Source organism: Acomys minous (assembly GCF_964271855.1).
Source record: "Acomys minous genome assembly, chromosome: 3".
Classification (NCBI taxonomy): Eukaryota; Metazoa; Chordata; class Mammalia; order Rodentia; family Muridae; genus Acomys; species Acomys minous.
In genome coordinates this window covers 52,333,128-52,359,988 of record NC_140485.1, presented here as the reverse complement: position 1 = coordinate 52,359,988, position 26,861 = coordinate 52,333,128, and the positions used below count along the sequence as shown (strand labels likewise).

At 39.2% G+C, this 26,861-nt stretch overlaps 1 protein-coding gene across 1 annotated transcript in view; it reads right to left on the bottom strand.

Annotated features, from left to right (window-relative positions):
* HSD17B12 (hydroxysteroid 17-beta dehydrogenase 12) overlaps positions 1-26,861 on the bottom strand; it is a 125,224-nt gene that overhangs the window by 18,388 nt on the left and 79,975 nt on the right. The window contains exons 5-7 of the mRNA XM_084777156.1: positions 17,159-17,223; positions 16,297-16,341; positions 1,586-1,620 (exon numbers count right to left, since the gene is read on the bottom strand). Of these exons, the coding sequence (XP_084633282.1) occupies positions 1,586-1,620; positions 16,297-16,341; positions 17,159-17,223 (145 nt within the window). The remainder of the gene's footprint in view (positions 1-1,585; positions 1,621-16,296; positions 16,342-17,158; positions 17,224-26,861) is intronic.

The window sequence follows — 26,861 nt, the reverse complement described above, 5'->3', positions numbered from 1 at the left end:
TAACTCAAAGCACTGGGCTCGTCATTCTATGGATCCAATACTTTCTGCTCATTTCCTTCTACATAATGTCCAACAACACATTTAAAAATTTTCTTTCACAATACTTCAATGGCTTACAAGCTTGACTTCCTTGTTTTGTTTCTTCAGTGTTGAGGATGGAAATCAAGGCATGTTAGGCAAATGCTGCAATACTGAGCACCTACCCCAAGTCCAAAGGTTTCTTTCTTTCTTTCTTTCTTTCTTTCTTTCTTTCTTTCTTTCTTTCTTTCTTTCTTTCTTTCTTTCTTTCTTTCTGTTGTTTTCAAGACAAGGTCTCTCTGTGTTAGCCTTGGCTGTCCTGGACTTGCTTTGCAGACCAGGCTGGCCTCAAACTCACAGCGATTGGCCTGCCTCTGCCTCCCAAGTGCTGGGATTGAAGGCCTGTGCCACCATGCCCCGCCCAAAGGTTTCTTTATAACACTATTTGCAGATGTCAAGACTCAAATTAGGACAGTGGCCCAATATCATCTTTATTGAAGTCTACTCTGTCTCTAGTCCTATGTCCGACCATTAGAGCATGCCCCTCCACCTCATCAGTCAATAATCAGTTTAAAGTCTTTAAAGGAAAACTTTACTAAAATAAGGCAATTAGAATATACACATCAGTACATGTAAAATAGAGTTACAACAAACTTTGCTGAAAGACAGTTTCTCAATCACTGTGCATGATCAAAAACTGGATTTCTAAGCCCCATTTCCTCACCCACAAGGTAGAATGAGATACAACAAATAAATAGATTTGATATGGATAAACTACACTCCTTGATGGTCTTTTAACAGATATGGATCCTTGATTCCTCCTGTCAAACCTTTGATGGAACTCTAAATTAAAATGACAAAGCAGTCCAACATTCAAAACCAACTCTCTTCAGCAGGTTTTCTTTGAAGGCCTAACCAACATTTAGATTCTTGTGACAAGGACAAAAAGGGCAAGAGGTTAATTATATTTCACACTTGGTGCTATCTCACATGTGGAAGTGCAACCACATATTTCTCAACCAAAATTAAGACATTTAGGGTATTCTATTGCCACCCAATTCCAACTGGGACATTGATAAGACTAGCAGGCATTGCCTTTTCCTCCAAGAGTTAGTCTGACATTTGGCCACTTCACACCATGCCTTAGTCCCTTCTGCATCCATTCCCTCAGCAAGAATGAAAATACCAGAGGAAGGCATCTTACTTCAGGACAGTCAACTGATTTAGGCGCTAAGTGGCTACAGCTTTAAGGAGGTATTCCCAGGAATATCCCAGGAACTCTATCCACCCCCTCAGAATAGCAGGCAATTGAGTTAGTGAAGGTGACTCAGGCTGGCTTTTTAATCCTCATCTAAAGGAACCACCACAACCCTAGGGAGGGAATAAAAAAGTCTAGTGGAAAAGGCCTCCTCCACCAATGACTCATGCTCTACTGCGTGCGTCGCCTGGTGTTAACACAGAGTTAGGTTCATTAGTCACTTTAATGAAATTCTCAAAGAAAGGATTCTCCCTATAAATAATAATGAGCTCCGCAACCACAGTGTTTGTGTGTGAGCGTGTGACTCACCTTTCCACCATGCCAGGCAGCACCAAGTGTGTCACCTGCAGAAGAGAAAGCAAAACATTCATGATGGCTGAGGACATAGGAAACAATAGAGTGAAGGACACCCACCCACACCAGAGAGAAGGGAATCATGAAGCCTCTCATCATTCTACAGAGAGCAGCTTATTTTATACACTCTGTATAATTTTACCGTGCTAGGAGTACATAAAGCGAGCGCACTGGGAAAGTTTTCAGTGAATGAGGCTAAAATTAGCCTTGTCTAAAAAGTAAGGCTGGCATGGGCACTTTCAAATAACAAAGGCTCTATGGATAGTGGACATCTCTTAACTCCTTCCCAGAAAAGAATGAATGTCACAACATCCCAGCTACAAAGATGACTTCAGCTTTCTCATCTTAAGGGCTCAAATAATCTTTTCTGAAGGCTTGGGGAGGAGAAGGTTATAAAGTGATATATTGGCAAATATTAAGTGCATTCATTTCTTCTGTAGTCCAGCTACTTGTGAGTAAAACACTTTCTTAACTTACCCATCTGTGGTTTCTAGTGACCAACAATGAAAAGGTGACGTGCAGTTCAGCAACTTCATAATTAATGGCTAAATACACACAGTGATGATACAGGCTACCACCAAGCTCTGTTTGAGCATATTATTTTTCAAGAAAAGTTAGAAGTGAAATCTTTGTCAAGATGACCTCACAGTTAAGTCTTGACTCAGCTTGTATTGGTTCTCTAAGCAACATAAGCTGAAATGCTTGCTTGGTAAGTATAGACATTCTAAGCCTTTTGTCTTGAATAATAACACCAATAAAATGATAGTATTTTGATAAGTGTTTTTCACAGAAATATTCTGAAGAAAAAGGTTGTAAAGCCTTTCTGCAGCCAAGTGTGCTATGTGGAAGTCAAAGATCAACTCCAGAGGTGCAGGATGCACTTACCAGTGAGTGAGCTCAAACTGTCACCATGTTGTTAAAAAGTGGGACTGACTTCTTGAGTTCTAGAACATTGTGATAGGTAGATTTGGGCCCAGGGGTCCCGCTCAAACTATGGCACCAGCCAAAAACAATACAGACCGTAAACTTCAAACCCCCACCCAGATCTAGCCAATGGACAGGACATTCTCCACAGTTGAGTGGAGAGTGGGGTTTGACTTTCACACGAACTCTGGTGCCTCATATTTGACCAAGTCCCCTGGAGGGGGAGACCTGGTGGTACTCAGAGGAAGGACAGCAGGTTACCAAGAAGAGACTTGATACCCTATGAGCATATACAGGGGGAGGAAATCCCCCTCAGGAACAGTCATAAGGAAGGGGAGTAAGGGGAAAATGGGAGGGAGGGAGGAATGGGAGGATACAAGGGAGGGGATAACCATTGAGATGTAATATGAATAAATTAATAAAAAAAAAAAGAGGGACTGACACAATCACAATTTCAAAGTAAAAGTCTATCTTCAGAGTTTAGGGAATAAACTACAGAAATGAAGATCTGACCAAATCTTCTGACCCAGAGGAAAAAAAGGAAAGCTGTAAGAGCAAGTGTAAGCCTTTTCACATAGGGCTATTTTCACATAACTCATCCTCATAGGGTGAGGAGGCAGAGACTATCAGCTGTCCGCCAGCTTTGTTCTTTCCTTATGAGATGCAGATGAAGCTTCAGAGCACATACCTGCTTTCCCACTCTTGGTGTATCCCATAAGAAAAGGTTTTTACAATTTCTCTCACAACTGTGCATGGCCTAGAAGTATTTCGTAAGAAGTAGAATACATACTGTCTTGGCCACGGACTCAGAAGAGTGAAACAGCCTGTTTTCTCTGCCATCTTTTCCACTTCTATGTAGGTAGAATGAGGCTTCAAGGAAGAAGCCATTGTGACACAGAGTGAATGCTGTATGTGGTAGGGTGTCAGGGTAAGAAGAAGGATCTTTAGTGATAGAAGAGCTACTGTGCAGCACACTCAGCACCAGCTCCACTAAACATCCTGGGTATGACCTTGCTTTGAATCTGACAACTGACCCACTTTGATTTTGTTAAGTTGTTACTGGACCTAATCAATACTCTCTTGGTTTGTTTTGCAGTGTTTGTCCATACTAAGCAGGTATACGCCACTACCCTAACCCAGCCTTTTAACCAAAACTTCTAACTAGTAATACTGACCATTCATGTTGATAAAGACTGATCAATTTTAATATTTTATGGCCACCCCCAAGAAATATATTAAATATTTTACAGTTTTGAAAAGACAGTCCTCTCTTTTCAACTTTCTTGATTTGCTTTGCCAATTCAAAATGTCCCTACTGTGGCTTCAAACTAGATGTGACAGAAACAAGTCAAAGTAAAGGGTAGTGTCAGAGTTTGTCTTTCCAACAGAGTCACCTATCTCTCCTTTTCAGGTTAAATAGTAATTTCAACTTTGCTCAGTATTTCCCACGACTTGTCTTTCCAGAGGCAAACAACATCTGTTTAATACTTAACTAGTAAATGCTAAGGGCACTATCGTGCATACTCACACCATAGCTCTAACTCTAGCCCTTCTTATGATGGTGTGAATCTGAGCTAAGTTCTTCTCTGAAGTCCTAATATGCTAAATGAAGAAGGTATCTACATTACATGTTGTTATATTTGTTTGGTTTTTCGAGATGGGGTTTCCTGGTGTAGCCTTGGCTGCCCTGGACTCACATTGTAGACTAGGCTGGCGTTAAACTCAAGAGATCCATCTGCCTCTGCCTCTGCCTCCTTGAGTGCTGGGATTATAAGCATGCACCACAGTCCCCAGTTTGTTGTTACATTCTTGGAATTAAGATGTGTGTGTGTGTGTGTGTGTGTGTGTGTGTGTGTGAGAGAGAGAGAGAGAGAGAGAGAGAGAGAGAGAGAGAGAGAGAGAGAGAGAGATATCTCACAAATGGCATATCAGAGAGAGACTTGTAAAGGGATACTGGTGTTCCCCACACTCACACTGCACTATTTCAGGATGTAGCACCACTGAGCATTCAATGCTACTAAAGCATTGTATGTCCCACAATTTAGAACCAAGAACAGTAACACATTTTAAGGTCATCCATTTCAACTGACCATACAGAAGTTTTTGGATAATCCTTTCAATATTTTAAAATATTTCATTTGGGATCTCATTGGCATAATAGAATAATTCTAAGATTAGGCTGTAATGATTAAAACTCTTTATATTTACAAACAAACAATCAAACCCTGAACATTCAAAGCAGAAGAATTTTATAACTTCATAAAGTTTTAGGAGACCTCTGTAATATGTGGGTAAGAATCAAGGAACTGAAATCACAAAGCACTCTTGATGTGACTTTACCAAACTCAGAAGATAAAAGGTACTCAGAATACTCCCTGCATATCACCTGAGAACCAGGAGCAACACCTTAGAGTCAAGAATCATCCTTCTCTTTTATCTGCCACTAAGAGGCAGGGTGGAAAGAACTCAGGACCCATAACAAGATGTTCCTATCCACAGACAGGGGGCACTGGTGCTTAGGAAAAGGAGTAGTTACAGCTAGGAGCCAGGCAGAGCTTCATAGATTATATTTTGGTTAAGCATAAATAAGAGTTCACGTGCAGAAAATAATACTAGAAGGAACTGAATGCAAAAAAGCAAACTTGTGAGAACATAAATGTATTCTATTAAATTATTAGACTTTGTTTAATGGATTAAAAAAATAAAAATGTAAAAATATGTACAACTGGTTAGATGTGTTTTGTAGCTTGCATCTGTAGAAGTCATCAAGGTCAAATACGCAAAAGTAAAGCAGGCATACTGTGCAATATTTCATTGTAAAGGATGAATTGTATGCAACCTTAACAGTATCTGAAACTGGTTTCTACTTATAAGCACCACATTCTAACCAACTGAAGTAACCAGCAAGCAACAGTATCTGAAAGGGGTTTTATTTGGCACATTTCATCATGGGACAATAATACATTAGGAAGAGGTCCCCAAGCATTTTCATACAAGTTATTACTCAGTTCCCCAAAGGTCCTCAGTCCACCAGAAACAGGAGTACGGAAGATGATAAAGAGTAGTTTTAAAGTATTCTGTCTCTCTCTCCCTCCCTCTCTCTCCCCCCTCCCTCCCTCCCTCCCTTCATAGTAGTGTCACACACAAAGGGGGAGGAGAATGAATGAGATTTGCAGGTTCCAATTAACCTGGAGAATTACCAGGCAAGCTCAACCAGTATAACTTGTGGTTAAAATACTAGGGAAACACAAATCAGAAGCTTTAATTCTTCTTTTACTCTATACCTTATTTCTGCTTTGAATGAAAAAATATTCAGGAAATTGTATTAATAGCATGTTAAGAATTAAATGTCTTTTGATGACCTTGTATGTACTAACATGAGCAAATATATTCTGTATAAATGTAAACTAAAATGAGAGGTTTGAGTAACTCAAGGCAAAAGAATAACAGTGCTCTGGGTGGCTGGTTGCTAAAGAGCCAAAAATATATCCTGACTACTCAACGACCAGACAAATCAGCAGCAATGACACGAGTCCTCACAGGCTAAAGTGAGGTCTTCTCAGAGCTCATCAGGTTCTACTGTTTACTTCTGTGTGCCATAAAATGGAAGCTCATTCAAAACAAAACAAACCAACCAAACAAAAAACACCTAAAAAACAAAACTGAAAATCCACAGGAATTAACTTGAATTCTTCATGGTTTTATAAAACTGAAATTTTCATTATACTGACATTACCTTCCCTGTCAATCAGATTCTAAGCCATAAATCCAACTCCATGCCATCTTTATTTGGGTATGTATATACATATCCTTTTCAAGTATCCAAAATATAAACAGTCAAACTTCATTGTGTTCACATTAAATTAAATACTCTTTAACATCACATTTACATAGGATATTTATTTAAACTACATTGTTAAGTCTCATTTTACTTTGAATTTATTGACTAGTATCTTAATATCCAATTATTTATACCTATATACCCAGTATTGCTATGAAATCTCACTGTGCATCTGTACTGTATTTCACAGTTCACATGTGTTTCTGGAGCTAATTCAATCTGCAGGTGATAATTACTGTGTTTGTTGGTTCTCTTTACATATTTCTAAAATGATGTTATAACAACTTGTGTGTTTTGTGGTTAAGAATATTAGTAAGTAGTAATAATAAACAGGGCTTCTAGAATTTCTTCTTACCTGAGATGGCCTCTACAAGTGTACAGCAAGTCAATTTAATTCCTTTATGTGGAGTTTGAATGAGAATCTCCCCCATAGGCTCAAGTATCTGAGCACTTGCCCCTCGCTGGTGCTGTTGTTTGAGGAGGTTTAGAAGGTACGGTGTTGCTGGAGTACCTATGCCCCTAGAAGCAGCTCTGAGGTGTAAATACTTGTGTCCTTTCCAGTTTGCTCTGGATGTAGGTCAAGATATGAACTCTTAGGCTAAGAGTTTGCTACTCCAGCTCTATGCCTGCAGCTAGATGCCATGCTTTCCCACCATGATGGATTTTTATTCCTCTAGAACCCTAAGCCCAAATAAAGTATTTTATATGCTGCCTTGGTCATGGTGTCTTATTACAACAACAGAAAAGAAACTAAGACAGTTTTCCCCAAAGTAGGTGGAAGCCACCACAACAGAACTTTTACCATAATGAGAACTTCAAAGTTTATAGCAAAAAAAAAAAAAAAAAAAAAAGTTTCCTAATTTTACATACACACACACACACACACACACACACACACACACACACACACACACAATTTTAGTAATGTTTTCATTAATCCATACCACAAAATTAAGATAAAGGCACTTTAAAATCTAAAAAGTTAATCTATACTGTCTCACATGTAGCTCTGGTGTTGCTTCATAAACAAGCTAGCCTACAGTCCACAAACGTACATAGTTACATGAATGATTTCCTAATGGCTTAAATGAGAATTCCTGTAAGGAAGCCACATGTTCATTTTCAAGAGTGAAATACTTACTGGTACAGATATGTATATCTGGTTAGGAAAGAAATAGGAAGTCCATTTACCTCATATAAAATTTCAATCAGTATTACTAAATCATTTAGTTGAGATATATAACTCAAAAATAGACTGACTGGCCTAGAAAATCTGTTGTATTAAACTGTAGCCATCTGTGGCCAGGATTATACAGGATTTATTTTCTTCTTAGTGCTCATATAGCTTTCAAATATTTTTGGCAACAATCATGCATTGCTTTTATAATTAGTAAAGCCTTTACAATCTTATTTCTTAAAAAATAAAAATAAATAAATAAAAATAAATCAGAAACAAAACTGCCAAAGCCTAATCTGAGTATTTTTTCTTTTATTTCTCCAACAGCAGTTGCTGCTGTCAGAAGGAACCTACATACCCAGGTGACTGTCTAGGTATTCCCACTCTTTTGTATGAAAATTGATATAATACACATTTCTTTATCATGTAACTTCTGGGACTTGGTCATTTGTTCCAACACTCCTACAATATTCTAAGGCTCTAGTGAAAAGATTAACAATATCTAAAGAGCCAAGTAAGGCTGTGCATGCCTTTAATCACAGCCTCAAAATGCTGAGGTAAGAGGTTATGAGTTTGAAATTAGCCAGGCGCACACCAATTTCCAGGCCAGCCCAAGCAACATAACAGGGCCCTATCTCATGAAAAAGGTCAATCAATCCAATGCAAAACACTTGATTTAATAAGATCAATCTCACTACTACATGTGACTAGTGAATAAAGACAAACAAGTCACCCAGAATCTAGGCTCAGCTTCATGAATCCAGGCTTTTCTTGAGCAAAATTAGGACCTATCCCACGGTTACTTTGTTAACCTCTGCCCTAACTCTACCTCCAAAGAAACATGCTTAGGTCAATTTAGTCTGGATTTAAGCAACTGAGAAATAAAACCATTAAATTTAGAAGCAGACAGATTCTTACATAGAAAAATTTGAAACAAGTATTCAACTGAAATAAAAGGCAACTAAAAAAAATCATAGTACAGTTGTGAGAAGAATTAACAATGTTGTACAGTGTCCCCCACCTTTGGGAAATGAGATTTGGAACTCAGCTGGAAGCCACACCAGATGACATAGCACACATGTCCTTTGGCAAACTGTGTAATTTGAGCTCCATGGAGGTGAGGAAGTGAGAATATCGCTTAATTAGAAATTCTTAGAATCTCACCTGTATAGCTAACAGAGTATTTACTGCACAGGGGGTGGAAAGCTTAATTAGACACAGTTTTTAGAGCCCTCCAAGATCTCAAAGTATTATTTGATTTTGCCTTTTCTTGATGTTCAAGTCTTTGAGGAAGCTCAGGGTTCCCTCAGTCTGGAATGCGGGCACAGGTCGTGAATAGAGAGCTTTTCCTTGTCCAGTAATTCTACTTTAATCTACATTAAAATAATATAATAAAAAGAAAAAGCTTTCCTTTTTTACTTTAACTAACAAGAGTTGCTTGTTGACAATGCTAACCCTAAGCCCCTAATTCATACACTCTTAACAAAGATTATAAAAGGAACGAACAGAGTATCACCTGGTGTTTCCCAAGGTACGATACTTGAGTATTGTGTTTCTATTATCTTTTCCCCCCTAAAACAAGGTGACAATTTCTTAAAAGTGACAGATTGAAAGGAGATGACAAGTCCTAAAGTCCAAGCCACTGTCACATTTTTACCATTGTGAAAGGTATGAACTATGAGCTAAAGAGAACATCAAAACTAATCTACAAGGGTGTCTTCATTTTCAGAAGAAAAAAAGCTATGGAAGAAGTGATGCCCCATAATCTGGAAAAACTCTGCCTCCGCTACATCTGAGGCAGCCTGTTATTGCCATCTCCAAGGGCTGAATGTACAAGCAACTTGAAGAGGGACTGCTAGTTTCAAAATGAATTAAGACTCTAAATATTAACTTGGAATATCTTCACTCAGAAAAGCCTTGGATGAGGGAATCAGTATTGAAGGACATATCCTACTTAGGATTTTTAAATTAGTTTCCTAAAGTTAACTTAAGTTATGGGAGCAGAATATCAGGATACATTTCTAGAAAATTCCTAAATTAAATACAATTTGACTGAGGAACAAAACTCTCCTTGATTTTCAAACTAATATGAAGCTCCCCCTGCTGGTACTGTGTCACCTGCCAGAGGCATATCCAAGTAAGAGAGAAAATGAATGCTCCGGTGCTTTCCACCCTTTACTTCATCCAAACATTTAAATCATGGGTAAGGCACAGCATTATACACTTTTGGGAACCAGCCTACAATGAAGACATGGCAATACAGAAGGAGAAAACTTAGCTTTTCAAAGTGTGTAACAAGGGCTTTGATGGTAGCAGGCAGTTTAGGCAATAATGTTTTGATAGCACTCACCTGAAAAAGTGAGACAGCCGTCTCTGAAGGTTCTATTTGGAATTCTGAGAATACCAGGAATAGGAGATGGTCTGAGTGCTTATGTTCACACAAAGTTCATAGGTGGAAACCTCAACAGTATACTACAGAAAGGGACTTTGGGGTAGATTATTAATTACATCATGAAGACAGATATCTGATGAAACCTGTTTACTTCCCCTTCACCATGTAAAGACACTGCAAGAAGGCACCAGCTATGAGGAACAAACAGGTTCTTCCTGAGCCGGGCGTGGTGGCGCACGCCTTTAATCCCAGCACTCGAGAGGCAGAGGCAGACAGATCGCTGTGAGTTCGAGGCCAGCCTGGTCTACAAAGCGAGTCCAGGACGGCCAAGGCTAACACAGAGAGACCCTGTCTCGGAAAAACAAAACAAAAACAAAAACAAAAACAACAACAACAACAACAACAAAAAAAACCAGGTTCTTCTTCAGACACTGACTCTACTAGCACCTCGATCCTGAATTTTCAACCCCCCAAATACATGTCGGATCTTTATATCTGAGGTTGTTTTTGTTGTTACAGCTAAAACCCAGGAGGTTGACTTGGTCCAAGCCACTCCAATCCTTCAAGTCTACTAAGCGAGCAACTGCTCAGTTTGAGTAGACTAAGACCCGGACCTGGAGAACTCACACTCAAGACTCTAGAAGCGCTGTTCACACAACAGAGAGCAGCAGGGATGCTGTGATCTCGAGAGGCTGGGCCTAACCACTCACATACTCAGCCTCTACTCAGCTCCTGAGGTTTGTGTCATGTGATTTCCATATTTTTCCCAAGAGAAGCTATAAATCTTAAAGTGAAACTTTCTGCTTTGGAAAACTGAATCAACCAAAAACGTGGTGGTCAGCCATATCCAGCCACAGACCATTGGTCTGTAACCTCTGACCAAAGAAATTCTCACAATTTACTTCAACTGAACCACATTGACCACTGCAGGACCATATTTAGAGTCAGTGTAATTCTGAAGAATTAGAAGTTTTAATTTTTAAAATGCACTCATCTGTTTGTAGAAAATACATCAGCTGTACACTACTTAGGATTAAAGCAGGGAATAAGTGGACATGGTGCCAATGCTCATGGTGCCACTGTGTAGACAGCTCAGCCCTAAGAAATGCAAAGGGAAGGGAAACCATGGATCCAAGCCCAATCTAGTCTAGAAAGGACAGAGGTCCCTGCCATCTCAGTCCTATGCAGACAATTTCCTGTCATACATTGGTTGAGTTTTGACAAAGAAAGCCAAATTTTTACTCTCTGCTTGAGATTGCTCCTTTCCATTCCTCAACAAAGCAAATACCAAAATGCAACAGTATTTACCCAAGTGGAGGTGTTCATAAATTTTACCTGGGCTATACTAGCATACATTTTCTTCTCTGGTGTAAGAAAGGTAACTAAGAAGGCTGGAATATTCCCTTTGTTAGGATGGAAACTTTGGTTTTCCAGCTTTCACTTTCTTTTCCAAGCACAGTAGCAGCTTCAGGGGTGAGGCCCACTGGAAGGAAAGCCTTTGTCTCCTTTAGGCAGGGTCTATCGGCAGGCAAAGCTATAGCATCTGTATAGTGCTCACCTGAAAAGGAGGAAGTATTTATCTTTTCTTGAGGGTCCTAAAACAATGATTACAAAAATCAAAGGACAACTGTAGCTTGGAGTAGGAAGAAAACTCCAACTCTGGAAGACTTGTGAAACAAGCTATCGAATCAGAAACAATCTGTACACATTAAGATCTGCTTTGTCTTTGGGTTGCTGTAGAATTCCAAGCAGCTTGTTTGGAATTAGCCTTCTATCTGCCTGCCTCTGGAGCAGCGCCTCCACTCCCATTTTCCAAACAGTAATCAATAGCAGTTTAATAATTGTATTTGTAAACTCTCAGTATTCTAGGGTGGAAATCCACCAGGAACAAAACAGAAAATATTTGAGAACTGGGTGGTTCAATAGCCTCAAGTTTGTCTCTAAGTTACACTATTTCTGGAGTGAAGGTCATTGTTCTTCATTAGGTTTATTTTAGATTTTTGAGTCACAGAACATCTAAATCTGGGGGAAATACAACCTGGTAAGATTCCTCTTCAAATTTGATCTATTTGCCATACCGGCTACCTCTATAGGACTTGGACTACTTATCATTAGTATGGGGAACAAAGAAAGCTCAATTTAATCCCTAAAGGATCTGAGAGCACCACTAGAGAATCAAGCAACAGGGCTTTAAAGAATCCCTTGTGAAGGAAAAGACTAATGAAGTGTGACACATAGAAAAATCCTAAGCCACAGGACAAGATTCAAAAGTGAAACAACCAGGGCTGGAGAGAGGGCTCAGTGGTTAAGATCACTTACTGTTCTTGCAGAAGACCTAGGTTTGGTTCCTAACATCCACATGATGGCTTATAACCATCTGTAATTCCAGTGCCAGGGGATCTAAACCCTTTTCTGGCCTCTGTGGGTTCTTGCAATCATGGGGCAGATGGACAGGGCCACACGAGCACACACAGTCTCTCTCTCTCCCTCTCTCCCCCCACCCCCACCCTTTCTCTCACAAAAAAACAAAGTAATCAGCTAGAACCAGATTGCTGAATGCCTTAGGAAACCTGTTTACAATTAAACACTAGGGGTCTGCAGCCACAGCTGCTCTGGTTAATATTTCTTTCCCAATATGCATGATCTTTTTATCTAGTGATGACATAAATTCCTTTTAGTTCAGGATTATTTTACTACTATAGTGTGGTGCTTATATGACTTTTATAATCACCTGACCTATTCACACAGGGCAGGAGAGCATGGAGCTTCCAACAAGATGCTGGGGCTCTACCTCTAATTTTGAGCGTGAACCTCAAATCCAAGGCAAGCGAATCTCACCAGCATCCCCTGGTGCACTCCTTATTCTCCACCATATTATTTGGCGGAGACATAAAACAGTTGAACCTGATGGTAAAGAAAGCCTTCTCTCTTTCTTATATAACCTAACTCAATATATTTACTGGAGCTCCAGGCTAGACATCTGTGCCTCAGTTTCCCTGATGCCCAACCACCTTAAAACTTAAGATCCTGTAGCCAGACCAGTTTTCATCTCCTTTTCAGTTACTCCAGGGCTCACAGCAATCATTGATACTGAAAATGTGGTTCTGGACTTGGCAACAAAATGCAATTTGCTAAAGAAGGTGTAAGTCATCAAAATACTTTCTGGGGCAAATCACAGCATCGTAAGAGCCTAAACTCAGGAGCATCACACATAAAGCTTCAGCAAGGCAAATGCCCTTTCTCAGTATAAATAAGACACACACATATGCAACAGAATACAGAGTGCCTTGTCATTGTACCACTAGCACTGTCTCACAAATACACTAGCGTTTACAGGTTCTCTATGATCTCAAGCTCCTGTACAATTCTGACCTCACGTCATATTCTGCCTACTGGATTACCACAGTACACCGACCACTGCTCCAATCAAATAATTTTCACATCTTCATGGTGCTTTGGAGGTGATGTTACTGATCCTATCCACAGTACAACAACCCAAACCAACACCGCAAAATGCTCCATGGGCCAATGACATTATGAACCAGGAATTCTGAATTGTTTTTTCATTATAACTTTATATCACAATGATACAAGAAAATTTAGATCCATGTTTAAGACTGCCTTCCCTCTTCTCCTCTGCCCCCTTCTCTTGAGACAGGGGCTCACTATGTAGTCTAAGATGGCCTCAAACTCCTCATTCTCCAGATTCAGTCGCCTGGGATTCAGTCCTGGGATTAACAAGTATGCATCATGAACGGTGGTGTTTATCATCACTTTTGAAAATGGGCTGGCTACTTTGCAGGGCTGTTGGATTTGTGATATTTTATCCATGACATACACGAGCACTATTTAGTCTTTAAGCAAGGATGAGATGGATCACATGCTGATCTGTGCTAAGATGCTGTGTGAAGGACACAGTCTGTGGCCATGGAGCAGGAAACACTCCAGGATCAAGGGCAGGACCTTGACCTTTTATCATTAGTATTCTACAGATGACCAGGCCAAAATTCATGTAGTGGGAAACAGGAGGCCAGCATTTAAAGCAGGGCCAACAATTAAGTGTCAGCAGTAGGAGAAAACACGAGGATCTAGAGTGAAACTCTACACAGCTGAGCTGATGGAGAATGGGAGTTATCAGCAGACAAACTCACAGCTAGTAGTAAGAATTCTGCAACATAAACTTTAGGCACTTGAAGAAAGTTTTCTCATTAACTTAGAACAATATATTGTAAAACACCTCACACTTTTTTAACACTCATTACTTTCAAGCATTTGGCAAAAATACACCAGAAAAAAAAATCAGAGTAACAGTAAAACCATTCATTTTAAAAGGAAATCCCACAAGATATTGAATAGAACAGAATTCAATTTTTATTTAAAACCTTTGTTTTCTAAAATTAAGTAAATAAATAATTATTGCATGTATTTAGTTAAAAAACAAACAAATCTTTATCACCTTTCAGTTTAATAGCAATAATAACACTCTTAGAGCCTTTTTCCTTCCACTCCCCACTGCCCCAATCTGTCTGTCTATCTTTCTCTTTGGCCTTCTCTTCAGGGTCTCATGTAGTTCAAGCTGGCCAAACATGATCTTGAACTTCATATCTACTAAGCAAGAACTCTCCCTACTAAATAAGCAAGCACTGGACCTACTGAGCTATGTCCCCAACTGAGTTTAGAGACATTACCTTGTTTCATTCAAACAAATCATTGAGCTAAAGAGAAATGTTGTCTTGAATGTGCATATGAAAACTAAAGAAAAAAGTAATTTACCCCAAGACAAAAATGGCTAGAAAAATGATAGTTCCTTAACTATCCTGAAATCCTACAGATTGTTAAAGGATGAATATTAATATAAATCTGTAAAGAAAACACCCTTAAAACTATGTAATATATTAGATATTAAAGTTTAGCTACATTAAAAGCATCAGTTTCACAAATGTGGATCTTGCTCTTTATGTGCTCACATCTCTACTGGTGACTTATCTGTTCACTTAAACTTCAGTTAAAAAAAAACATGCACACACACGAGGGGGGTGGACACCACAGGATAGATCCCCTTGATTTGTAACAAGGAAGAAGATAGAGTGTAGTAATTATTTGAAGAAAGTATTTCCCACTTTATCACACAATACATTTGAGGTGCCTTTTACAAGCTAACCAATGTTCTTTATCTGTAAGCACTGAATTAACATATCTAAACATTTACATTACTCAGGGAAAGGAGAAACCATACATGAAGTCAGGCCAGATGTAGTAGTACTAGGTTCTTGGACTTGAACCAGCCATGTGAGAGTCATTGTTTATTTTTCTCAGACATGATGACAGTAGGATAGTTTCTCTTGAAAATTCACAATAGAGAAAAACACCAAAGCCCCACCACAAAGTGAAACATTTATTTATATTTATTTTATCATTTTAAATAGTTCTGAGTTAGACTATTTCTCATTTCCTTAAACAAGCTAGCATACATATGGATTACAAAAGTGTGCTGGCTTTCTAGAACAATGTTGAGATTTCAAGTGTGTGACAACACTCATGGGAATCCAGCCTCTGAGCAGTTCCCCACCCCCCACCCCCGTTTGTTATGTGTAACTCAGTAGTACTTCCATGGCTCTTGTTCAAGCACAGCTTAGATGCTTTATACTCTCTAGCTATTACTCCTTTCAGCAGAGTCACAGTGTAATCTGTGTCATATACGTGTAACATGACTATAACACATGTTCAGCAAATAGTGAACAGAACAGATATCTTCATTATTCTTGGTTTCTTTTGGTTTTGTTGTTGTTGTTTGAGGCAGGTGTCTCACTATGCAGCCCTGATTGGCTAGACCAGGCTAGACTTGAATTCACAGAGCTCTGCCTGCCTCTGCTTCCTGAGTGCTGAGATGAAAGATGTTTGCCAGCACGCCAGGATATTCTGGCTGGTATTATGTATGGTTAATAAAAACTAGTCTCATTGGTTTCTAGACTCTCACCTTCCCATTTAAAAGTGAACTGTTATGTACATCAAAATGAAAACAAATCATGATCAGCAGCAAGCAGCTCAGGTCTATCAACCTTTAATCTGAGGGTTTGAAGTCCTGGTACTCACCATGGTGAATGTGTATAGAAGACACATGTGAATTATTAGATTGTTAGAAACTTAACTAAGACAAGCATGTTTGGTGCTTAGTGTTCTACTCCTAGACATAAGGAACCACATTCACCTGGAATTCACCTGGAATACACATGGTAAACACAGCTGACAGAAGTGAGCCAACAGAATCTATATCAGTGTTCTCAGATAGAAAGCGCCAAAAAGGATATCAGATTTTTAACAAAGCTGCTTACCTTGCAAACAGAAAGTACATTAATATTTATCAGTTTCTTGATGGTCTGCAAAAAATAGGATAATTTAATATAATTTTACTAGGAAAGTAATGAAATTACAAATACATTTTGGGGTGATACATCTGAAGCTTCTTCAGATATTACAAAGAAATGAAAATACAACAGGAGCTGGGGTCAAGACATAAAATTTTGCTTTATCTCAGTATCTGTAACAAAAGCAGTAACTCATACTAATATCAAAAATGTAAAATAAATGAGCAAATCAAATTTGAGAGTGAAGAGACACATTAAATTAAAAATAAAACAGTTATTTCCTTTCAACTAATAGGGAAATCAGAGATGATTGAAGTTAAGAGTTTCATTTCAATTGATTTGAAAACCTGAGATGATCCTTCAGAGATGTAACTTCCTGGTTTTCATTAAAGGATTATGCATGCAACAAGGCTGTAGCGTTCCTTTGGTAAAGCTAGTTTAGTTGAATCAATTATGCTGCTATTTATTAACATATTTATGAGTTTTTAAACCAATTTTTGATATCCCAATACTTAAAATAGAGCAATCTTAATCTAATAAAAACAATAAAAATAAAATTAGAGTTATTATTGACCCTGGCACTGTATAAATGACAGTATAAATATTTTTCATTCAATTCTTCTAGCATTCCTATGAAGCTGCCTATTTTACATTTATGGATGAATAAACAAACTTCTTATGGTTAGGTTCATCCCCACAAAAGCCAAGCTGTGAATGTAGACAGCTGGACAGCTGGACCCTGATGCTCAATCCAAATCATTCTTCCACACTGTCTCACTGATGCTTTCATACATCTTTATGTTTCCAGAATAAACAAAGAAAGACTTACATTGTCCAAGTCAGGAACTTCCAAAAAGTACTCCGGATACTCGTATGACATCCCCACATTGTTCACTGAAATAAGACAAGTATTAGTTAGCACATTTATTTGAATAACGCACTGAAATATTGAGTTTAACCTATCGAGACTAAAATGATACATATAACTGAATAAAATATAGTGCCTGACTGGTGTGACCCTCTCAAGAGCTTTCTAAAACCCTCATTACTCTGGTTAAGTGTTCTTTCCTTCTGGGAGCCTTTCTGTACTTGCCATCTACATACCTCCCCACCCATGCGACCTCTCCAGAACGCATGCTCTTCCTTTACAGACAGCGCCAACCATTCCCCTGCTCCTTACCCCTTCATGTTATAGAAAGAGCACAGTGCAGGAGACTGGAAACATGGGTCTTAGTTACAGCCACCTCACAAAATGTGTGACCTGAATAAGTCACGCCCAGGTCACATCTCAGCCTAGTTACTGTTAATCTAAGTGTTTACTTAGTCATGTGACAAATATTTGCCACATGTTTGTAGGCAAAGTATGTGTTCCTAGAAAGTAGAAAGGGCAGAAAGAAAGGGCAGACCTCTCCTACCATGGGACTCACTACCTGGTAGGAAGAGAAAAGTTCCCAACTCAAAGAATCATTTATTCCACAACAAAGTTCCAGTGTCATGACAGTCCATTCCTAGAGAGCCTGACTTCAAGGCTTTCTTTCTTGTGGTAGCCAGGAGGGCAGGTGAGACCATGTATCTCTGATAAATGGTCCCTGGAAGGCTGAGGCCATATCTAAACTTTCTTGAACCTTCCATGCATAATCATCTAACCTCAGCTTGGCGCTGATACATTTATACATATTAGGTCTCATATTTGAATACTTAGTTATAGGCAGTTTTGCTAGGCCCAGAAAGACAAATATAAAATATTCCTGACTTTACATAAACTAACTCACAAATTAGATTATCTATTATCTATATTTAACTGCCCATTAGGTAATTTCTTTTCTTTTTTAATTTAGAAAATGTTTATCTTCTTTTTTATTATTTAATTAATTTATTCAGATTACTTTCCCCTACTTCTATCCACCCATTCCTCCCTCCCTCCTGTTTTCACCCTATTCCCCTTCCCTAATTTCTAAATTATACCCTAGAAGCTGAAATCCATAGCACTTAAAAAGAACGTGCCCAAAATCACAAGGCAAACTATGCCAGAACTCAAACTCAGCAGTCTGCTGAGTCTGAATTCTAGTCACTAAAGATGCTATACACTTTCACCTGGGATTCCCTTAGGAAGAAATGGATACTAAACAAAACACTGATAGCAATGTTTAAGAAAACCAAAGCACTAGGAAAAAGTTTCAGTTTCAAGAAGATAATAAAATTCTAGTCAGTTTGCTACAGCCAGATAAACTTGGTAGGAATACATTTCTCAATAGACTAACTAAATTACTAGGTGGAAGGAAGTCTGTTACTTTAACCTGAGCCTTCAGATTTTCCTTTAAAAGAATCTGTGAGAATGGCTTGAACAGCTCACTAAAAGCCATCTGAAAACAAGGAAGCCAGTAGGTAGGAGTCATGCCCACCTGAAGGACCTAGTAACAGCAGGTCTAGATTCACTTCTATCCTATTCTTCCCCTACCAAGTGTCTCAGCAATCACATTTACAAAAGATGTTAAAAATTAAACCAAATAACCAAAGGTAAGGCCTTAAGTTCAGTTGACTTTAGTTCAAGCACTGCGAAGTTATAAAGAATAAATAGTTCGTAATTATTAAGTAATATAATTGTAAATCTTTTAAGATGCAAAATTGGTGGGTTACTTTTGTTGTTCTGAAATCTGGACCTTTGTAAGCGGAACAGTTGACTTGCCATCTTAGCATGTGCTATAAGCACAAAGCTGAACTGAGGAAGCACAGAAACCACTCAGCAAACTGAGGAGGTTATTCTGGCTAGAGTATTAACAACAGACAGTTTTCTAATCTGCCTCTGCTGAGTAAATGAAGCTAGCAATGTTCTCTGTGCATATAATGAAAATGAGGAAACCTATCCAACAGCGCCATACAAGAAAAGAAACACAAAACAACAACAACAAAACAACTCTTTAGCCCAAAGTAACAAACTATTATGTAGGAGGATGGTGCTGAGTGCCCCAACGGCCCAACAAAAACTGTGAAGGCCAGAACAGGACTTCAGAGCATCAAGTCTAGGCTTATGCTCTGGATGAGTAAAAACAGATGTCAACCTCACTATGGTAGATCACAGCAGGCCGCAGGACTCTTGAGTCTACTCTGCTTTTCTCTATGCATCCTCTGCTGTGGAATCCAGGCTAACTATCATCTTTCATGGAATAATCAGTTCTGCGCTGTTGCTCCTATCAATTCTGAGCAAAGAGTAGCTCCAACCACAGTATCTTGGGATGCTGAAATTTTACATTCAAGGTAGTTTGGAGGCAATAGATTCTGGATGAAGCCTTGCTCTACTTAAAGACTTAACCCACTAAAGATGGACAAGGTCACCTCCCACTGTCTTACTAAAAGCTTGAATCACAGATGAAACTAAAAATCAGGCATCATGCCTAGAACTGGAGGTCATCTCTCCTCAGTTATTTCCTAACCCTCAACAACTACCTGCACTCTTGTCCCATGGGAGGGTCCTAAGCTTTCACTATCCGACTTTAGTTGCCCATTTGTGGGTCTCAGTGGACATGTGTAAGTTAACAAATCTGTCTACAGTTTCTCCTGCTACTTTTAGTGTCAGATCATTTCAGCAGGCTGTACTATCAAATCTTCTAAGGGAAAATTTGAGTGCCACTACACTCTTCAATATCTGTTTCCAGTAAATGCAAAACACTGGCAATCTCTCGGAGGAAGGCAAACCCACTGCAGTTTTATTTTGAGACAGCAGGTGACAGCAATAGCCAAACAGCAGCGAGGAAGCTCCCAGGGAATGGCTGTAGGAAGAGGGAGTGCTGTGAGTAGGAGTGAAGGATGGAAATACTCCCATTACAGCTTAATCTCATTAAGGAGGGGTGCGAACAGTTCTATCGCTTTATGTACTTATTACAACATGCCTTACAGGATTCACAGAAACAATCTCATAAGTTGTTCTAACCTTATTCAGAAAGTTGACAATCTCTCCAACTGGGTGGTAGCTGAAATTAGCATTAAACCTGCACCTTCAGTGAGTTTTGTAGCTTCTTCAACCAGGAACCACAGTTCTGTGTTGCTGCTCCCACCCCCAGGGCCTACAAAACCCTTTCAGTAGTGAACACATCATCTCATTCAGAAAGCAAAACACAGCTATGTAAGTTCAGAATTCTCACTGTGCTAGTAATCAGAGCAAGGCCTTGAACACTGAAAACCTTCCCAAAGCTCCTTATGAGGATCTAAGACTGGAAGAAGCCTGTCTTTATTTTTCTGTCCTGTTGCTGTGATAAAACACCCTGGCCAAAAACAAACAAACAAACAAACAAACAAACAAAAAAACCCCAAAAAACCTTAAGGGGAAAAGATCCATTTCCGTTCACTGTTTGAGGTCATAGTCCTGGCAGGGAGCTGTACTCAGCTACACTCTGAGAACTCATTTTGAACCCCAAAGAATACAACTGGCACAGTAAGTGCTACATTTAGAAAGACTTGGAAAGTCCAGAGTAATTCTGGGTGTTCTATCAATATTTTAATTTATATCATACTGGTTAAAATCATTTCCATATATCATTCTCTAATACAAGACAACATTTTTTCCTTCAAAGTTTCTGTGCTGCTGATCTTCATGGGTCTAGAATCCTCTAGCACAACCAGTTGCCAGAGGCAGAATGATGTCATTAGAAAATTAGATTTCTGGTATCTGGGTTGGGCATGAGGGTGGAGCAAACAATAAATTACTAAAAAATGAAAATCCATTCATGCACTAACTCCACACAGACCACTTTCAATTGGCTTCATTTTTTACATTAACAAGAAACATAAGAAATTAATGTGGTTTAAAAATACTTTGCTAATGGCTGGGCTTCCAAATATAAATCACATAACATGAAGTAGTCTCTGTTGCCTTCTTATGATACCAAGGCAGAAACACTTCAGTCACATTCACAGATATATGAACCCAGACACAGCACCAAGAGCTCACTAGTAAAACCCGCTTCATACAATGATGCCATTTCACTGTATTTTGAAATAAACTTTGCTGTTTCTTTTGTTTTTTAATGTGGACTTCAGGAATAGTGAACATACCAAAGGTTCAATGAGTGTGTATGAGGGGTGTGTGCGTGGTGCGGAGGAGGGGCATTTCTGTCTTAAATTTTTGTGAAATGATCTGGGGTTTGGCCTCGGTGGTAGAGAGCTTGCCTAGCATGCGGGAGACAGAGTTCCATCTCCAGCACTGTAAAAGAACTGTAAAGGGGTAGGGAATCCACATCCAACAGAGCCAGGATTGAGTCCTGCTCCCCCACCGCTGCTTCTACAAATGAGACATAAAGTAAGCCTGTTTCCTCACTATCCTTCATACATGAAATTAGCACAATCATTTTAGCAAAGGAAATAATGTACACGGTCATAACTCCATTGTTTGGAGCATGTTAAAATGTCAATAAACAGAGAAGCTGCTGTCATGTGGCCATTTATCCAAAGAACATTTACTGTCCTACTTTGTGCTCAGTACCAAGAATCTTGCTTTTATTATATATGACCAGTATCAATGCAAATAGATCCTTCTTGAAGGCTGAGTTCAGGGCAGCTCTAAACAAAGTAGCTGTTTATATGGCTACATTTATCCCACTACCTCCTCTGCCCTCTTCACTGCATTCAAAAGACCTAGTCTCACAGTTATAGGGAGATAGTGACAGAGATGCAAAGAAATTTCCTTTTTTGCCTTCTTAACATATTGCTGGAGCTAGCACATGTTCATACACTGACAGATGATATTTGGAACACGATGTAAAACATTTTGCAAACTTTACAGTTTTCACACACTTCTAAGTAGCAATTTCCAAATAAAAGAGAGTTTACAAGGCTCTAGATTTGCAGTGCCTTTAATCAGAAATTGAGAAATTAAGACTGAGTCAGAAGCAACAGCACACACCTCTGTTTCACTCTTTAATTACAGACTGCTACATGACTGATCCTCATTACAAAATTAGGTAAGATTTGGACATGTAAAATTGAAAGTGAAAATGCAATAAGAATGACACAAGGTTAGGGGTTCAATGTTAGCTAATAGGGAGTTATTTATCAATTTCTATTTACATTTCTGAAATCACACAACTAATTATCCAGATTTAAGTAAAAGGTCTGCTTTAATTAATGCCATTAGCAGTGTCTAAGTGAAATAAACCTGAATTCTGGCAATCTTATGTTCACTTTAGAAATCTAACCTCAGTCAACATATTTAGTGCGATGAAAAGGCACTCTCCTGGATGATGTGCCCAAGGAGTGTCTCTACATAAATGAGCCTCCATGTCTACCCTGTTACCATAAGAGCCTTTTACCAGGGCTCTGCATCATTTAGTGCAAAGGGACTCTGCTGGCACTGGGTACATGGATCTGCACTGAATTTCTCTCAACTTCTCAAGCCAGTATAGCTCTGAGTGAAGACATCATTTTGTTTTACAGAATTTTTGCCTTACATCATTTGCTCTACAGAATTTTGTAGAATAATGTCTCCCTGTTGTTCATGATAAAACTTGAAAGTTGCTATTGATTGGTTATCTAATTCTGAATAATTTACTTAACCACTCTACGTTGTTTGTCTTTCAAATGGGCAGAGTAGTGTATTCATTCATTCATTCATTCATTCAGCAAGAGTTTGTCTATGTTGCCCTGGCTGTCCTACAAGTCTCTATGTAGACCAGGTTGGCATTATACTCATGGAAATTCATGTCTCTACTTCCCAAGTATTAGGATTAAAGACATGCACCATTCTGCCCAGCCTGGGGCACAGGAGTGTTCAGATTCATCTTCTTAGTCACTTCCACCCTCTGATGCTACCATTTTAATCTATGTTCTTATCATCTTGGAAAAAACCTTACTGGCTTCCTCATACTCCTTGTCTTCTTCCACTTGCAACTCAGAAGAACTTCCTAAAATGTTATCAATTTGTGCTTAAAATTCTACTGTGGCTTCTCTCAAGTCTGTTAAACTAAATTTGGCCCGAGGATACTTCCATACTTTAACTGCTACTTAACACGCTACAATTTTACTTAACAGGTAAACTAACAGAAGACCTAACTTATGCCAGGCTCTAAAGAAACTGGGGATGAATGGCTAACTGTTGTGTCTATTAGTATGAAGCACATGCTGGCATCCTGGCTTCTCTCAGCTCTTCTCACCCTGCCCCACACCCTAAACTTCTCTAGCTCATGTGCTTCCCTTCCCCCACAATCTAATTCCTACATAACCCTGCTACTTCAGCCATGCGCCCTCTTGGTCCAACGCCAGCCCCATCTCTCTTGGTCCTCCTCTCTTGCTCTACCCTCTCATAGCCCAGTACAGTCCACCAGGCACGTTAAGTCTATTACCTCCTCTCCCTGCTCTGGACTCTTCCAGATGCCTCTAGCTGGCTGTACTCCCCCTCATATCCACAATAAAAACCCTCTCCTCAATCATACCTTGGAGCAAGCATGTCCTTGTTTTGTATAACTTAGGAACATATGTCTGAGATAGACAGGGTGAGTGTTAATACAGCAGCCAACTCAGTTCCAGGCAGGAAGCAGCTCTGACCATGCGCCAGCAAAGCAAACTTGGCAGAGTAAGCAAGCCATCTCTCTACCTCACCTCTATTTAGTGGCCCCCAAGTTCTACCTGCCACATCTCAGGGCAGAGTTGTGAGCCTCTTGCTCTCAAGATGGCCTGAGATGTGAACACGTCTTTGCCCAAATGTAGTTAAGTTTAGTTGATCTAAAGGTTTTCCTTTACAGCTCTGTATTTATGAAGCTGGCTTTCTAAGACTTCAAGATGTGGCTCTGCCTAATTACCACTCTTTCACGAGAATGCCCTCTAAAATGCTTGTTCTAGGTTTAAAGGTCATCTCTCAAATGCCAAGACATCAAGTATTCGCACATGATGTTCCTTCTACCTGGAAACCTCACCATACCTCTTATCTTACCCTTTGGTTTAAACTAAAACACAAAATTCTCAGGGAGATCCCGTGTGATACATATTAACTGTCTCAACAGCTCCCTCTTTCATTATAAGCTACACACTCTCAACCACTTGCTCAATGGCTATCTTTCATGAAAACAGAAATAAAAGTGTTGGTGTGTTTTACTGTTATGTCCACTGCTATAGCTCTAGAATGTTAATAGCGCAACAAATTACCATATAACTCATTGAATGAGTCAATTAACAAACAGACATAGAGAACCAAATGATGGTTAGCCAAAAGTAAGAAACAATGGAAGAAAGGAGGATGGAGAATATAGGAGTGCAACTGAATAGGAGGGATAACTTTTAATGGTCTACAGCATGGTGGACTACAGAGTAACTATGGTTTACAACCAACAGTAGTGTATTTTAGAATAATGAATAGAAATATGTTAACTATAAAAGAAAAGGTAATATATAATATAGATATTGCTTGGCTTTATACATTTTTTAATAATTTTTAGTTTTAGTTTTAGTTTGGTTTTAGTTTTAATTTTAGATTATTTTACTTTATTTTATGAGTATGAGTGCTTGGCCAAGATGTATGTATGTGTATCATGTATGTGCCTGGTACCTATAGAAGTTAGATGAGGGTAGTGGATGCCCTGAAGCTACACGTATGGATGGTTGTGAGATAATTTGACAGTTGAGACCTGAGTCAGCCATAGAAACCTAGAATTTATAGCCATCTAGTAACAAGTTGCCTAAAGACACCCAACTTGTAGCTAGCATCTGAAAAAAAGGCATATTGAGAACTGTCTTTGTACCTGATAGCAACTACGCTGACACTGCGTGGATACTGACAGAGTGAGACCGCAGCACTACAAAAGGGAAGTTTCACATGTCCTAAATCTTTAGAATCCTTTCTGGCAGTGACAGAAAAACTGCTCCTTCCTTACACAGTCTTCCTGTTACCACTTTAGTTAATAGTTCTTTGCACCTTTTTAACCCTCAGCCATTTAAACTTGGGCTTCATGAAAAGGAGCTTCTCTGTTACCAGTGCTCAGCTCCTCAATCATGCGCTCTTGCTTTCCCCCCAATTCCGGCATCATACCAATCTCCTAGCACTACAGTTTCTTTTCAGTCTACCCTTCTCCCCATTTCAGAATGACTTTTCCCTTCCTTTTACTAACTAAAACCATTTTTTTCCAAGTGACTGTGACAGTTTTAATAAGAATCCCCTTCCACCCCTGATATTTGAATGCGTAGTCACCAGGAAGTGACACTACTTGAAAGGTATGACCCTGTTGGAGGCAAGATGTCACAGAGGCTGGGCTTTGAGGTTTCAAAAAGTCAATACCAAGCTAGAATCTCTGTCAAGATGTAGCTCTCAACTACTGCTTCAGCACTTGCCTGTATGCCACCATGCCCCCCACCATGAAAATAATAGATTAAATCTATGAAACTGTAAGAAAGTCCCCAATGAAATGTTCTTTATTATAAGAGTTGCCTTGGTTATGGTGTTTCTTCACAGCAGTGAAACAGTGACAGATCTAGCTAAAAGTACAAAAGTAATAAAATGAATAACTAATCCCCACAAGACGAAAAGACAAGCACCACTGGCCCTTTAGAGGTATTTACATTTCAAAAGACAATTTAAAACAATTTTAAAGTTCCAAAGAAGTGCAGGAAGATAGGCTATAACTTTATAGATTTTTATTTTACTTTATTTTTAATTTGTTCATTTTGCATCCTGACTGTAGAACCCTCTTCCCCTATCAAGGATACAGGACTGCCTGTATCCTCTTCCTCTATGATCTGGCAAGATTCCCTGCCAGGGGTGAGTGAGCAATGAGTGGCAGAGTCCATGTCAGAGTAGCCCCTACTCCCCATATTAGGAGACTCACAAAGAAACTGTGCTGCCTATGGACTACATCTGACAAAGGGTCTAGGTCCTAACCATGCATGGTCCTTGGTTGGCGAATCAGTCTCTGCAGCAGCCCCCCCCCCCTGCCTGGACTTGTTGCCTCCACTGGTGTCCTTGTGGAGCTCCTGTCCCCTCCAAGTCCTTTTATGCTCTAACTCTTTCATAAGACTCCCTGTGCTCCACCATGAAGTTTGGCTGTGAATCTCATCATCTGCTTCAATCTCCCACTGGTTGTCTCTCATAGGACCACTGTGGTAGGCTCCTGTTTCTGTTCCTTTCCAAATTATATACTTTTGATCTCCTTTAGTTGTCTTACTGCACTATATTGCACTATATTGAAGAGATACAAAGAGAGTGGACAGCCTTGTTGTGCCCCTCATTTCAGTGGAATTAAGTTTCTTTCTGCTTAGTTTGATGCTCCTTCTGTTTCTATTTTGTGGAATCGTTTAAAGAGAACTGGTATTAGCTCTTCTTTGGAGTTCTCGTAGAATTCTGGGCTGAATCCACCTGGCCTTGGGATTTTTTTGGTTTGTAGACTTTTGATGACTGCCTCTATTTCCTTAGGAGATATAGGACTATTTAATTTGTTTACCTGATTTGATTCAATTTTGGTAGTGGTATCTATCAAGAAAACTGTCCATTTCATTGAGATTTTCAAATTTTGTAGCAAATAGGTGCTATGAGGATCTAATGAGTCTTTGGATTTCCT